The sequence below is a fragment of the Halichondria panicea genome, chromosome 11 (assembly GCF_963675165.1).
Source record: "Halichondria panicea chromosome 11, odHalPani1.1, whole genome shotgun sequence".
Lineage (NCBI taxonomy): Eukaryota > Metazoa > Porifera > Demospongiae > Suberitida > Halichondriidae > Halichondria > Halichondria panicea.
Genome location: NC_087387.1, coordinates 34,331 through 49,745, shown reverse-complemented (window position 1 = coordinate 49,745; position 15,415 = coordinate 34,331). Strand labels below are relative to the sequence as shown.

Below are 15,415 nucleotides of genomic sequence, written 5' to 3'. Positions count from 1 at the left end.
TGGGACAGATTTCGCAATCTACCCACAATACTCGCAAACACCTTGTAGCTACATGTGTACTCCTGCGGTCTCCTCCAGTGGGAACTGTCGGTCTCCATGGCATCTCCTTGGAGACTCTGACGTCAATGGCCTGGAATATTCTCAGATCCAGTTCCAGAAGCTCAGTTCCTTTGAAGTTGAAGGAGAAGCAAAGTGTTTTGCTGGAAGAGGTGAGTTTCTTTGCTTGTAGCTCTCGTGTTTGCAGAAATATTAGGCTAGGAAGCCTTTTAGAGATTCTAGCATTGTTTGCTGTCTATTTATTCATGTTTACTGATTGCTATTGACACTGTGTTGCAGAACCATCGCGTGCCTTCCACTGTGTTGCAGAACCATCGCGAGCCCGTGTTGCAGAACCATCACGAGCCATCCACTGTGTTGCAGAACCATCGCCAGCCATCCACTGTGTTGCAGAACCATTGCCAGCCATCCACTGTGTTGCAGAACCATCGCGAGCCTTCCACTGTGTTGCAGAACCATCGCGAGCCATCCACTGTGTTGCAGAACCATCGCGAGCCATCCACTGTGTTGCAGAACCTTTCCAGCAGAGCAGCGCGAGCATTCTCCAGGCATGGAAGGATAGAGCTGGATCATCCGACACTGTGCAGGCTGCAGGAGCTATTGTAAGCTTGTTTCTGCATGTTTTGTTGCAGCTATATATAGATTAGATTGTTTACTCTGGTTTTCGAGCGTATTGGTTTTACGCACTCTTTGTTAGCATGGAAGGTTTCTGGTTGGTGATTTTTTGCTCTTATATTCCTTATTTTAAGTGTGGCCCCTTCTTGGCTGTGAGGTGTGTAGGTCATGCAGCTTAATAGATACATACTTGCCAGCAAAGCGCACGGTAAATGCATGTATGCATGGCTAAACTCGTGTCGGCAACGCTTTTATGTACTGTTAGTATACGCGTGGCTAAGAGTCTATTACCTGCATGGCCTTGACCCTTTGGTGGTGGGGGGGGGGGTGTCCGTAGCACTCAAGTAATCAATCAGAATGTGTGTGGAAGGTTCTTCAACAGTCGGGTCGCAGGACAGCATCTTCTTGTTTCTGAAACCGTTGTCGAATCAGCCTTCGGGGTGCAACGATGGATCACTCATGGCATTCCAGTCTATTAGAGGGAGCACTCTGCTGTTAGTACCTGCCTAAAGGGAAAGCAGCACAGGATCCTGCCATAATTGGGAGTGTTAAGATCTCGTTATCAGTTCCAATAGTTAGTTTAATAGCTAGGATCATTAGAAATAGCTAGCTATAATATAGTTAGACAACTGCTGCTTCTTGGCTTATGCTAATCTATTTATGACGGCTTTTTTAGAATCTTAACTCTGTGCCTACTGCACATGGAATTGGTAAGTTCAGGCTTTAACTAAACCCTAGGTGTGCCAAGGGAACTGTAGCCTTTGACTGGATTAGTGAAGAGTAGTCCTGAGCACTTGTGCAAGCCTTGCATGCCAGGCTTATTGCAACTGGAGTCGACAAGGGCTTCAAGAGCAAGGAGGTGTTGTCTCTGCGAGTCTACTGTTGTTGAACCATCCCACACATTCTGGTTGATTACTTCTGTGCTCAGTTAATGGTACTCACAGTCACAGGGTCCCTTTAGTTTATTATGCCCTTATTGTATTAGTCCCTTGAGCAAGGAAACTACTGGTGATAATGTTCTCAATGGTGGTGGTGATGTTGTCAGTTCTGGTGGTAATTGGTTGGTATTATTTGTGTTTTACGGTTGTGGAGATTTGTTGATGATCGGTTTTGTTTGAACTGCTGCGCTCAATGTAACCATGCATTTGCTTGTTCTCTTACAGCCTCAATGCACACACAGCTCCTCCTACTAGCTACTGTACCAGTGTTCCATTCTCTCACTGCTTTTGTCTCCTCTCTCCCCCAGGTACAGACAAGCCATGCTGCTCTGGGAGGATTACAGACCAGATCTTCAATGACTGCATGTTCTTTGTATTATTGCAGGCCTTGACTGTACGCCCCCGCATCTCCTGTCTTAGAGGAGGGGCTCAGATTCACCGCCCACTACTATCATTGCTATAGTCATTATTGTCTCCATTATGGTTTATGTGGTGTGGTATATATACATAGGGTGTAGGTGGATTGTCACTGCATGGAGAAAAGATAAGTAATATGCTAGTTGTATAGTATAACTTTCATGCGGCTTGTGTGTAGGTTGATGTTGCCTGCACAGAAGAAGATAAGTAGATATAATTTGATCAGCTAGTACAGTATGTCGTGCTCTGTGTAGTGTGTGAGGAGCCACTGTAACAGCGTACACACAGATGAGCAGCTAGCTATGTTGTGTGGCAAGTCTTTCGTGCTCTCTGTGTAGGTTGATTGCGTGTGGAGGAGCCACTGTAACAGCATACACACAGATGAGTAGCTATAGCTATGTTGTGTGGCAAGTCTTTCATGCTCCCAATGTAAGTTGGTTGCTGAGAATGCACAAGGCAATGTTGGACAGATCACAAAACAGTTAACTTGGTGCATAGCAATGATCCTTATAACAATAATCTTATACGTCTCAATGATTTATTTTTTATAAATTTTCATATTCTAATTACGTGCTATTAATTATTAATCTTGTCTTAATCAACACTTCACGCAATTAGTCAGTAAATAATTATTACAGTATCGCAAACAGGTATAAATTAGTTTATAAAAACTATATCTAAAGTGTTTCTGTTCACATGTACATTTAATCAGTTCCTGTTCGATCCTTCAATTGATGACAGTAGATGCATGACTTGACTGCGTTGAGATGACGTCAATCCCTGTGCCATACGAACCACCGTCTCCATGGCAATATCAGGACTGTTGGCCACCAACCTAGGAGCATGAAAATGATTTTAACATTTCATATATAATTAAAGGAAGTTACCCTAACACCTCTCTCTGTACAGCGTCCCTCCTAATACAAGCCAGGTTCTGAGTCACGGTACTTAGTCCAGAGGAGATGGTTTGTCCCTCCAACCACTGACCAGCCACTTCATTGTTGTGCCATAGATACGCCTAACGAGTGTTGTCATAGTAACGTGTTGTTATGTGAGTTATGACTTACATTCACAGTTCCCTTGCTCTCCACAAACCATCTCTTGAGCAGCTCTAGGGCTTCACCACGAGACAAACACCTACACACACAGGCAATCAACAACAGTCACTGCTTATGTGTACACTAACCTGTCTGCATTGATAACCAATCCGATTGCTTTCTCCTCTCCAAGACGTCGTCTCAGTCGCCAGTAGAAGAACTTGCGTGCATTTTTCCAGTCCAGTACATCCTAGCGGGTAGTCATGGTGATAGTCATGTGATACACATGTACTAGAGGTACTCACTGAGACACAGCCTTTCTTATGCATCCTTCCTGGTGTGTCATGAAGATTAGCAAACTCTACAGCTACCTGATGGAAGGTAGAGGCTAGACTCTCCTCTCTGGCACTCAATGTAGCCTCTAATCTCTTCCTCTCATCAGGAGAAAGAGTGGGAGACTTGAGTTGACTCTGTACATCATTGTAAGCTGTGTCCAAGCGACTCATGGCTTTGATGATGTCCTTCCTTCTGAACTTGATCTCCACAGTACCCTCTGACTCAAGCACTCCACCACGGCTCTCACGATCTACACACACACGAGTATCACATGACCTAAACCAAACCACACTCTCTCTTACCTGCATACATCTCCATCTGTGCTGGGTTGATGGTAGGGTCCACCACCACCCAAGCCCCACCCCTCAACTCTCCATGAGGCGGCAGGTATACAAACACAGGTTGTGTGTAACCTCTGAGAGCATCCACTATCATGGCACCATACTTGAGCACCTCCTGGTACATGTCTGTAGGGAGAGAGGTCATAGGGGTCAGAATACACCCACCCAAGAGGTTATAGGGGTCAGAGTACACTCACCTCTCATCCCGCCAGAGAAGCCCCTCCAATTAGCAAAGATAATGACAGGAAGACCCTCTTTGTTCATGTCTTGCAGAGCTTGTGCTGTCTTGAAGGCGGAGTCTGGGTACCACACTTGACCAGCCTGACTCAACACCTACACACACAGAGTTATATAGTGACATAGTAACATAATGTACACACACAGTTATATAGTGACATAGTAACATAGTTACGTAGTGACAGACCAGCCTGACTCAACACCTACACACAGAGTTATATAGTGACATAGTAACATAATGTACACACACAGTTATATAGTGACATAGTAACATAGTTACGTAGTGACAGACCAGCCTGACTCAACACCTACACACAGAGTTATATAGTGACATAGTAACATAGTGACTCCCTACATGTACACACACAGTTATATAGTGACATAGTAACATAGTTATGTACACACAGAGACATAGTAACATAGTTACGTAATGACAACATACTGTACTCTCTGAGCTCGGATTGGCTGGATCAGCGGGAATGGTACACTCAACAGAGCGTGTTTCCACGGCGATGACACCACAGGGAATTCCCCCTAGACGAGCCCGCCCACACACAACTGTCATGGCCCAGTTGTCAAGCGTCTCAATGAATGATCCTTCATCAAAGAAGCCCTTCACCCACTCCACTCCACCTACACAGGCACAAGCATCACTACTCACACACTCCATCTACACACAGCACAGCATCACTACTCACACACTCCACCTACACACAGCACAAGCATCACTACTCACACACTCCACCTACACACAGCACAGCATCACTACTCACACACTCCACCTACACACAGCACAGTATCACTACTCACACACTCTACCTACACACAGCACAGCATCACTACTCACACACTCCACCTACACAGGCACAAGCATCACTACTCACACACTCCACCTACACACAGCACAAGCATCACTACTCACACACTCCACCTACACACAGCACAGCATCACTACTCACACACTCCACCTACATACAGCACAGCATCACTACTCACACACTCCACCTACACACAGCACAGCATCACTACTCACACACTCCACCTACACAGGCACAAGCATCACTACTCACACACTCCACCTACACGCAGCACAGCATCACTACTCACACACTACGTACCTCTGTGTGGGTGACCAGTGATGAGGTGGCGGGGGTTATAAGGAGCTTTAGTCGGGAGGAACTCTATACATCTATCCACAGGGTCAAGAGGTGGCAACACAGGAAGAGGACCGCCACGACACATAGGAACAAATGCCAGCCAATCCAATACTCCAAACACACCCTCCACATCACTAGGAGCAATACGATGAGTCACCCCTACATAGGTCATAGTTCAGAGTACACAGTACGTGAACTCTGTACTCACCATTGTTGTGCATGATCTGTATTCCTCCTAATTGAGCATTGGATGAATAGACCTCCCGACCTAACACTTTATTGAGGGCTCCAGCTCCAGTTAGAATGATGTGAGAGTTCTCCACTTGTATCACACGTTGACCAAGCCGCACAAGGTACGCTCCTATACCAATAGCACGACACGTCACCTGTGTGGGCGGGTGTGAGGGTGTGAGGGATGTGAGGGGGTTATGTGGCGTACCAAGTTGATGGTGAAGACATCATTGTAGGCTTGTGAGGTTTCTCCAGCAATCATGCCAGAGCCGCTCAAGTTCTCTACACCTAGCCCATCCTTCTTTCCTGTGTGTGTGTGTGTGGGCATGGTGTGGTGTGGGCGGTGTGTGTGTGGGAGAGGGGGCGGTACCTATGATGTCAGTGATCTTGTAACGAGACTCCCCACTCTCTTCAATATGCTCCGTCAGCACACTGCCTCCACTGTTCACCTGTGTGGTTGTGTGAGGTGTGAGGGTGTGTGCGTGGGCGGGACCCACCTTCATGTAGTCGGTAGGAGAAAGGTAGAGATATTTAAAGCCTTTGTCTGGTTCTTGTTCATCCACCCATGCCACTTGGAAGAGCTGCTTGAGTTCCTCTGCTAGGCCTATCCTTGCCCCACTGTTGGCAGCAATGTAGAGTCTCGGGATTCCTTGTTCCCGGCTGAGAGCTGAGGCCTGTTGGAACAATCGGTCCTCCTCGGGCCCAAACGACCCTATCTGATTCGTGATATCATTGGCAATGATGATCATGTCCCTGCCTTCTGGATACTGCGGAGTCAGCATACTTACACGCCATGCTACCATGGCAACCTGAAGGAACACTAAGAATAGCTTAGGGGTCAGAGTACACTACACTACACACACCTCATTCTCGCCAGCGACCCTATTGACCTCTCTGAGCACCCCTTGATCATCCAACACTAGCTCTGTACTGTTGAGCACTTTGTCATAGTTTGGTAGAGTCAGTTTATCTCCTCTTGACCTCCGCACCTGACCAATGTAGCGTTCCCATTGTTTCATCACTCCCTAAATAATGTACACACATAGGCAGTGTGTGGACAGTGTGTGGGCAGTGTGTGGGAAGTGTGTGGGTTACTTGTCTGAAAAGCTCCAGGAAGTCGTACACATAAGTGGTTCCCATGGATTGAGCGATGTATCTCTTCTGTTGAAGGTGGTCTTTGCTGGGGTACGGGGTATTGACCTTCTGGCCATTCAGTGACCCTGATTCTGATTGGTCGTAGTTCTCAAACACAAGCTGTGGGGGTATGACATGACAGCATATCACATGCATTAGACCACACCTCTTTTGTGCGTGGGTTCTCCACCTCCCTGTACATGTGTGTACGAACAGACACACCGTTGTCACTGGTGATGAACACACGGATGGGAATGGAAGCATCATTTGGAGACAGTCTGCACAAGGGAATACGTACAATTCAGTAGCTTTAAGGGAGGTCTATCACATGATGTTATCGTGAATGTAAGCACACCATTGGAGAGGTATTGCAATGCAACAGGCTCTCAAAACATCCCAAAAGCCATTAACTTGAGTACTGTTCATCCAATGTCAAAAATATTCTAATTTTCTGAAAGCTTAGAAAGAGACCTTTCAAATGATATGTTTCAATCCAAAACTTCTTTGGAGCCTAAATTTGACATTTTTCGGCCTCGGACCAATAATCCATGGTATCGCCAAATTGGCAAATACTTTTATCTCTCAAATACAAAGTTTGATGACACCATTTGAAAGGTCTTTTTCTGAGCTTTCAGAAAATCATAAAATTTTTGACATTGGATACACAGAATTCAAGTTATAGCAGCTGAAAGAGTCCCCGAACCATTGATTAAATTGTGGAGAGGGAACATCTTTCAACAGCCATTAACTTGAGTACCGTTCATCCAATGTTAAAAATATTTTAATTTTCAGAAAGCTTAGAAAGAGACCTTTCAAATGATATGTTTCAATCCAAAACTTCTTCGGAGCCTAAATTTGACATTTTTTGGCCTCGGACCATGGGCTATATATAATCCATGGTATCGCCAAATTGGCAAATACTTTTATCTCTCAAATATGAAGTTTGATGACACCATTTGAAAAGTCTTTTTCTGAGCTTTCAGAAAATCATAAAATTTTTGACATTGGATACACAGAATTCAAGTTATAGCAGCTGAAAGAGTCCCCAAACCATTGATTAAATTGTGGAGGGGGAACATCTTTCAACAGCCATTAACTTGAGTACCGTTCATCCAATGTTAAAAATATTCTAATTTTCAGAAAGCTTAGAAAGAGACCTTTCAAATGATATGTTTCAATCCAAAACTTCTTCAGAGCCTAAATTTGACATTTTTCGGCCTCGGACCATGGGCTATATATAATCCATGGTATCGCCAAATTGGCAAATACTTTTATCTCTCAAATACGAAGTTTGATGACACCATTTGAAAGGTCTTTTTCTGAGCTTTCAGAAAATCATAAAATTTTTGACATTGGATATACAGAATTCAAGTTATAGCAGCTGAAAGAGTCCCCAAACCATTGATTAAATTGTGGAGAGGGAACATCTTTCAACAGCCATTAACTTGAGTACCGTTCATCCAATGTTAAAAATATTTTCAGAAAGCTTAGAAAGAGACCTTTCAAATGATATGTTTCAATCCAAAACTTCTTCGGAGCCTAAATTTGACATTTTTCGGCCTCGGACCATGGGCTATAATCCATGGTATCGCCAAATTGGCAAACACTTTTATCTCTCAAATACGAAGTTTGATGACACCATTTGAAAGGTCTTTTTCTGAGCTTTCAGAAAATCATACAATTTTTGACATTGGATCCACAGAATTCAAGTTATGGCACCTGAAAGAGTCACCGAACCAAATTGGGGAGGGGGGGTAGTTGAACATCTTTCAACAGCCATTAACTTGAGTACCGTTCATCCAATGTCAAAAATATTATAATTTTCTGAAAGCTTAGAAAGAGACCTTTCAAATGATGTGTTTCAATCTAAAATTTCTTCGGGGCCCTATTTTTTCATTTTTCGCCCTCGGACCATGGGCTATAATCCATGGTATCGCTAAATTGACACATACTTTTATCTCTCAAATACGAAGTTTGATGACACCATTTGAAAGGTATTTTTCTGAGCATTCAGAAAATCATAACATTTTTGACATTGGATTATGGCAGTTGAATGAGTCCCCGACATTGATTACATGTAGCGCTAAGGGACTCACCTGATGGCACACTTAATCTCTGCCTCTGTGACTCTGTGCCTATATAACCTCACTCCATAATGGGACACAATGGCTAACATCTTCTCTTGTATCTTGCGAGGGTCCAGAATAACGGGAGGTACAAAGTGCAGGAAGATATGGTTGCAGTCAGTGCGTATCTTCTGTGTGGGAAAGGGTAGTAATGAGTGGGAGGTGGTGTTGTACTGACCTCTTTGACCTCTGCATTGGCCACCTCTAGCTGATCTAGACATTCTAGGAACATCCGCTCTCCTTCCTTCCACATGTACTCATAAGAGGCTTCCTGCAGGCGACAGTATTAAGGTAGAGACGTGCAGTGAGGAGCTAACTCTTACCCTGGTCACAAAGTCTGAGTGGCGTATAATAGTACGTATGAAGAACCTATGATCAGTAACTGGCAGACCAGCAGCCACTTTAGCTGACCCAAGGTACAAGTGCATACGATGATTCTGACAAGGCAAGAACTGGATATCAAAGTTTGAGAGTCGATTGATCTCGAGTTGAAATGCCAGTGCTGGCTCCAGATGGCGATATATAGTGTCCTCAGTGAACTGTGTGAGGATATTAGTCGTGATACCACACCATACATGAACACAGGGATATTAGTCGTGACACCACACCATACATGCACACAGGGATATTAGTCGTGACACCACACCATACTAACTCACATCACTCCTGGCTCTGAAAGTGAAGAACTTTGGGAATGTTCTTTCTTTGCAGAAGAGAAACGATATCCTCCGAATACCACACTGGTGAAGTTGAGCCTTGTTACTCTGCATACACATGAGGGGGTCATGAAGGGGGTACAAGAGGGAGGTCATCATACCTGCACAAACTGATGGCACTTGGTACTCAGCAAGATGTCGTTCAATTCTTCGTTTTCGTTGCAATACAGACCAATGTTAATGATATGGATTGGCTCGTCGGTTGCCATGGTAGCAGGAAGCTGATTGGTTGATCCTCTTGGAGTGCTAGAATTACTGCTAACACTTTCCAGTGGAATGGACGGAATTTCCTTCATCTACAAATAAGCACTATATGACATCACATGACATCATGACAGTATATGACACCACATGACAGTATATGACATGTACCGTGATTCCACCATCGAAGACGTCATCTTTAGTGTGCTCATCTATAGAGGAGAGTAGGTCCGGGCTAGTGATGGGAGCGGGGCTATTGGGTGTGTCCTCAGGTGTAAACAAGTCCATAAGGTCACCAAAGTACCTGTGTGTGGGGGGTGGAGTGGGCGGTGAGGGAGAGGGCTAATGATCAGGGGCTTACCCTTCAAAGTTCTCAAATGATGAGAATGCTGCCATGATTCCAGTACGCTGACACTCGATGACATTGCCTTGTGCCTGTTGCTTAGCAAAACCCATCAGATCTTCACTCAGTGAATAGACCTTGGCCACGGGTAGAGAGCTCATACTAGCTCTCCGATAGGCCACCAGTCTATAGGGGAGAGGGGTTAGGTTAGGTACAGTCCAACAACTAGTCTTTATAGGAGGAGGCTAAGATATGTACCTGTTTGGGTGAGTGAGGGGAAGCAGGAACTGCCACTGGACAATGGGAACACCTCCCTCTAGCTCATCGTGTTGCACTGAGGTCACATCATATGCTGTATAAGAGCGCCTCACATACACCTCCAGTGCAGCCACACGCACTAGCTTGTTGCGATGGTAGAAACACGATGGGAGGATATCAAATATAGCAGTGTCTGACTTGATGAGCTGCTCAAGTGAGTCTGCTTGGAAGGAGTTCCCATCAATGGCCTCGAGGAATATGCTCTCCACTTGGTTGTAGCGCAGCTCATAGGGAGGTTGGTGGGCAGCTATTAGAACCTAGCAAAGGGGGTGTGGTTAGTGTGTGATAGAGCTAGTACTTACTTGTCGTGCACTCAGAGCTACTTTAGAGTTCTTGTGGTTGTTAAGAGACGCAAGGTCTAATAGAACTTTCTTCAGATCTTCTGACATATTGTACGTCTCTTGTTGCTGGAGTGCCCCCTGTTCGGCAATAGGTAGTAGAGTGAAGGGTCATAGGTCAAAGTACACTTACAATGAGTCGCACTGCAAGTGTGTTGCGCCCCACTATATAATAGTGAGCAAATATATCTGCTGACACTTTAGCCATGTCCTCAGAATGCTCTACTCTTAGTCTCTGGACACCCTTCTCGTAGCCGTCTGTGTGGAGGTAGGTTACACATGGTAACCTGTGGGAGGTGGCTACTCACTCTGAAAGGCCTCCTCCACACGATAGTATTCTCTCAGCAGCTCCACAATGGTGGCCTTGAGTCTACTACGCATGCCATGGCGATACCTACACACACACACATACAGTTACAATGGTGGCCTTGAGTCTACTACGCATGCCATGGCGATACCTACACACACACACATACAGTTACAATGGTGGCCTTGAGTCTACTACGCATGCCATGGCGATACCTACACACACACACACACACACACACACACACACACACACAGTTACAATGGTGGCCTAACCCTGTGCTAGCTATTGATTTTTGTTTTTTGTTTAATGCTAATTGCTTTGCTACGCTATGCATTCAGGAAAATTAATATTGATTTGTAAAGAGAAATTTGTAAAGAAGAAAAGTCCCCCAAGAGGGAATCGAACTAACGCCTTATCTATTATGTGATCTACAAAGCCACCACCCTAACCACTAAGCCACACCTACACTTCCCAAAAGTTACATATCTATTATGAATATCATAATCGCTAATGATTTCCTTATAGAGTTTGCTCTTAATTAGGTGCAAATTGATTAGTATTCTTTGATAGTATATTCTAGTACATGTATCTGCATGACATGCTTTGACGGACTGCATGCTTGATTTTGCCTAGAGAGGTTCAATCTAATTGTGGTTTGCTGTTGTAAGTGCACTGCAGTCCACTATTGCCAGAGATGCTAGCGTGTCCCTAGCCCTTATTATAGTGTCAGCAGTGTGTGTGTGTGTGTGGACTCACTTCTGTACTAGCTGCATGATGGGGTTAGTGTTCATGAAGAACTGATCATGATCTGCCCTCCTCTGAAGTGTGGCTGCATGACGATTGATAATGTTCTCAATCTTGGTGGTGGGAAACTGGGAGAGGATGGATGTGAGGTTCCCAGCGTATCTAGTCAAGCACTTCCCTATCTCCATGTCCACAGAGTGTGGTATGCGACTGGAGATGGTGGACAATAGTTCCTTAGTCTCCATTAGAGGCAGTGTAGGGTCCTTGAGAGCTGTTAGCATGTCATTAGCTAGTAGAGTCATCTTGTCAGTATAGAAGGGCTCTTGTTGTACTCCAAACCCAGCCATGAGATATAATAGTCCCTTCTTGGAGGATTGGTATACCTAGGATACAGGGGTGGTGTGGTAGGTGTGGTCAATGGGAGGAGCTAACCTGGTGCACTTTGTCCCCACAACCTGACGCTGTCTTGTGTTGTGGGAGAGTGTCTGTTGATCTCTGAGCAGCTTGTATTTGTGATGAGTCATCAAGGTCAAGGGTTGCGACTAGTGTACCAGGATGTAGGATAGCCCCAGGCCGTCGTACATGATGGATCCTGGTGGGAGGTAATCACTATGACAACACATACACACACGGGGGGGTAATACGTACGTTCCTCCCACACTGGCTGTTAGCGTGGTAACCATTTTCATGACCTCTATTTCAGCATAGGCTGCTCCAGGAGACACACTTCCTCCATCCTCCACCAGGTAGTGGAGTAGCTTACCAGGTGACGTGGCTCTGTGTGTGTGTGTGTGTATGTATGGAGCTAGTTACTCTGACCACCATTACCCACTTACCTTAGCTTGGTCGGATCATTCTCCTTGTCAAACTCACAGGTACGCCCACTCACTACAACACGATATTTGTCTACTTCTTCTCTCATGTAGGTAGTGTAACTAGCACCATCTAGACTGAGCAATAGAGACCCATCACTCAGACAATGTACCTCCACTTCCAGGAGACTGCCATTCATCACCAGGCCATATGCTATGGGGGTGTGGGGGGTAGAGGGGTGTGGGGGGTAGCTAGAGCACTCACTGGTTGGCTGTACACGTGATGCCTTGAGTGTGTATTTAACTCCAGAGTAGATGAGCTCTACATCCACTACATTGGAGAGCAGCTCAGCATTCATGACCTGTCCTCTCTCTAACAGAATCTGATAGTCTGCAAACCTCTTCTTAAAGGCACCCTCTGCAATGCACAGAGTGGCACAGATGACTCCTAGTATTGGCTCAGGCTTCTCTGACTTAACCTGCACATGTACACACAGGTAATACAGAATAGAATGCATGGTTGCACACTGCACCTTCTCAGCTATGAGTCTGTCTAGCCAGCCTGTGTCTATTGTGTTCTGATGGAAGGCTTGTGTCTCCAGTAATGTACTCAGAAACTCAACAGTGGTCCTAAAGTCTCCTCTTATAGACAACTTCCTCAAAGCTGGAACCATGTTGTTGCGTGCTATTTCCCTCGTCTCCCCCCAAGCAAAGCAGTGGCCAAACTGCGAGTCAGCATACTCATGGAGACCACCAGTTGCTGATACACTGAAGTAGCCCCATACATTCTTACTACTGTGGAAGTTAAGCTCTTGTACTGTGCCACTGCCGGGACGAAATCCCTGTGGAGTGTGTGGGCGTGTGTGAGAGGTGTGTGTGTGAGGTGTGAGGGATGACGTACCTCATCAGGATTCTCAGCAGTGATCCTGCAAGCTATGACATGTCCATGAGGTGTAGGCTTGTTGACAGGACTGTGTGTGTGTTGTGTGTGTGTGTGTGTGTGTGTGGAGTGTGTGTGGAGTGTGTGGGTGTGTGTGGAGTGTACACACTACCTCATAAGCATTTGTACTCACGTGTCAAAGTCTATTGGTGTAGTTTCCCATGGATCAACTTTATAGAGTCTGCGGATATCTCGTATGCAGTGAAGGGGAATCCCCATACCAACTTGTAATTGCAGTGCTGGCAAATTGACGTCAGCCACCATCTCAGTGCAGGGGTGCTCCACCTATAACCATGGTAACAATTGCTATGACAACAATAGTTACGTACCTGTAGTCTTGGGTTGAGCTCTAGGAAATGGAACTCTCCTCCATCGTGATATAAGTACTCCACAGTGCCAGCACTAACATAACCCACCATCTTGGCGAGTCTAACAGCAGACTATAGAGATGACTGTTAGGATAGGAGGATCATTACAACAGCTTCTCTTACCTTCTCCATCCGTTCAAACACTACAGGGTCAGTAATGGCTGCTGGAGCCTCTTCTATGATCTTCTGATGGCGTCTTTGCACTGAACAGTCTCTACCAAAGAGAGAGATGGCATTCCCATACTGATCAGCTATGAGCTGGACCTCAACATGCCTAGCACTGCATATTATAGAGGAGAGGTGATGAGCAATACTGTGTGTGTGGGGGGGTGGGGGGGGGGGGGGTCTCACTTGTTGGCCAGCTTCATGACAAAGACTGGAGATCCTGGTACCTCTGCTTGAACCTGGTTGTAGAGAGAAGGGAACTCCTTCTTGTTAGTGGCTTTCCTAATACCTTTACCCCCTCCACCCTCTGAGGCTTTGATCATGACAGGGAAACCAATCTTCTCAGCCACCTGCACACACACACACACACACACAGTACGCACACAGTACACACACACATGGTTACCTTAATGCCATGCTGGGCGTCCTGAATGCAGCCCTTCTTATAGACAGAGTCAGGAACGTGGGCAATCTTCCCTTTCTGCAGATCTTCCTCAGTGAAGTCAATAGTGAGGCCACTCCCACTCCAGGGCAGAGTGGGGACAGAGGCAGTCTGGGCCACTATGGAGCTCGCTATCTTGTCCCCGAGGGCCCACATGGCTTTAGCTGGAGGACCAAGGAAAATGATGTTGTTCTTGTGCAGTAGCTCTGGTAGCTTTGGGTTCTCTGAGGCATGCCCCCATCCCGCCCACACAGCCTGGACAGGCACCCTCTTGGCTATATCCAGAATTAGGTCCACATTAGCATAGTTGTGATTGTTGGAACCTCCAGGGACTGGGATAAAGTTGTCAGCCAGCTTTATGAACTCAGCGTTTGCCTGGAGTGTGTGAGGTGTGTGTGTGTGTGTGTGTGTGTGTGTGTGTGTGAGGTGTGTGTGAGGGGCGTACCTTAAGGTCCTCTGGGGAAACCATGGCACAAAACTTGATGGCTTTCTCATTGCCAAACATTTCGTAGGCCCATCTTCGAACTGAGCGAATGAACTTGACAGCTCCAATGCCATTATTAGCAACTAACACCTTCTCAATCACTCTCTTCCCACCACACTTGGCAACGTACTCTTCTGGAGTGGCCACCTACAGTGTGAGGGTGTGTGAGGTGTGGGGGAGGGTGTGGGGGAGTGTGGGAGGTGTGTGAGAGGGCGTGTGAGGTGTGGGGAGTGTGTGTGAGGTGTGGGGGAGTGTGTGAGAGGGCGTGTGAGGTGTGGGGAGTGTGTGTGAGGTGTGGGGGAGGGTGTGTGATGTGTGGGGGAGTGTGTGGGGCTCACCGTGGTCTTGGGCTTGTAGGAAAGAGAGTAACCCGATAGAGAGCGTGTGTGCTGTTGCTGCTTGACCTTGTCTGCCATCTCCCTGCAATCATTGTGTGTGTATGTATACTCGCCATACTCTACCTGTTTCTCACCTCTGGAAGAGCAATATTCAACGATCGCAGGACACACTAGTATTAATGGCTGGGCAGGAATAGGTACAGGGTGGTCAGGGAGAGCAGAGCATGCAGCTAGCTGCTCATATGACCGGGAAGGGGGCGGGGCTGCTAA

The 15,415-nt window shown here is 46.1% G+C and overlaps 2 protein-coding genes across 3 annotated transcripts; one reads left to right on the top strand and one right to left on the bottom strand.

Annotated features, from left to right (window-relative positions):
* The first annotated feature begins 49 nt into the window (after positions 1–49).
* LOC135344470 (uncharacterized) lies at positions 50–2,625 on the top strand. The gene is made up of 2 exons (XM_064541682.1): positions 50–209; positions 337–2,625. The coding sequence occupies exons 1-2, from the start codon at positions 126–128 to the stop codon at positions 661–663; spliced, it is 411 nt and encodes a 136-aa protein (XP_064397752.1). The 5' UTR covers positions 50–125; the 3' UTR covers positions 664–2,625.
* Positions 2,626–2,641: 16 nt separating this feature from the next.
* LOC135344430 (acetyl-CoA carboxylase-like) lies at positions 2,642–15,410 on the bottom strand. 2 transcript variants are annotated; one of them, XM_064541624.1, is made up of 42 exons: positions 15,280–15,410; positions 15,146–15,227; positions 14,769–14,954; positions 14,288–14,698; positions 14,068–14,231; positions 13,840–13,996; positions 13,678–13,788; positions 13,482–13,633; positions 13,310–13,379; positions 12,942–13,250; positions 12,674–12,887; positions 12,433–12,622; positions 12,245–12,373; positions 12,029–12,188; positions 11,609–11,979; positions 10,851–10,936; positions 10,676–10,800; positions 10,507–10,623; positions 10,145–10,461; positions 9,905–10,072; positions 9,715–9,847; positions 9,444–9,638; positions 9,286–9,390; positions 8,950–9,165; positions 8,805–8,897; positions 8,597–8,757; positions 6,667–6,778; positions 6,462–6,620; positions 6,230–6,391; positions 5,864–6,175; positions 5,737–5,815; positions 5,575–5,672; positions 5,344–5,521; positions 5,097–5,294; positions 4,421–4,611; positions 3,939–4,074; positions 3,703–3,867; positions 3,370–3,650; positions 3,214–3,314; positions 3,095–3,164; positions 2,915–3,045; positions 2,642–2,862 (listed from the first exon to the last, which is right to left on the bottom strand). In XM_064541624.1, the coding sequence occupies exons 2-42, from the start codon at positions 15,221–15,223 to the stop codon at positions 2,736–2,738; spliced, it is 6,918 nt and encodes a 2,305-aa protein (XP_064397694.1). In that variant the 5' UTR covers positions 15,224–15,227; positions 15,280–15,410; the 3' UTR covers positions 2,642–2,735. The 2 variants fall into 2 exon arrangements, with proteins under 2 accessions (XP_064397694.1, XP_064397695.1); XM_064541625.1 differs by lacking the exons at positions 2,642–2,862; positions 2,915–3,045; positions 3,095–3,164; ... (2 more) ...; positions 3,703–3,867; positions 3,939–4,074 and adding an exon at positions 4,109–4,286 and having other exon boundaries at positions 15,280–15,406.
* Positions 15,411–15,415: the final 5 nt, after the last annotated feature.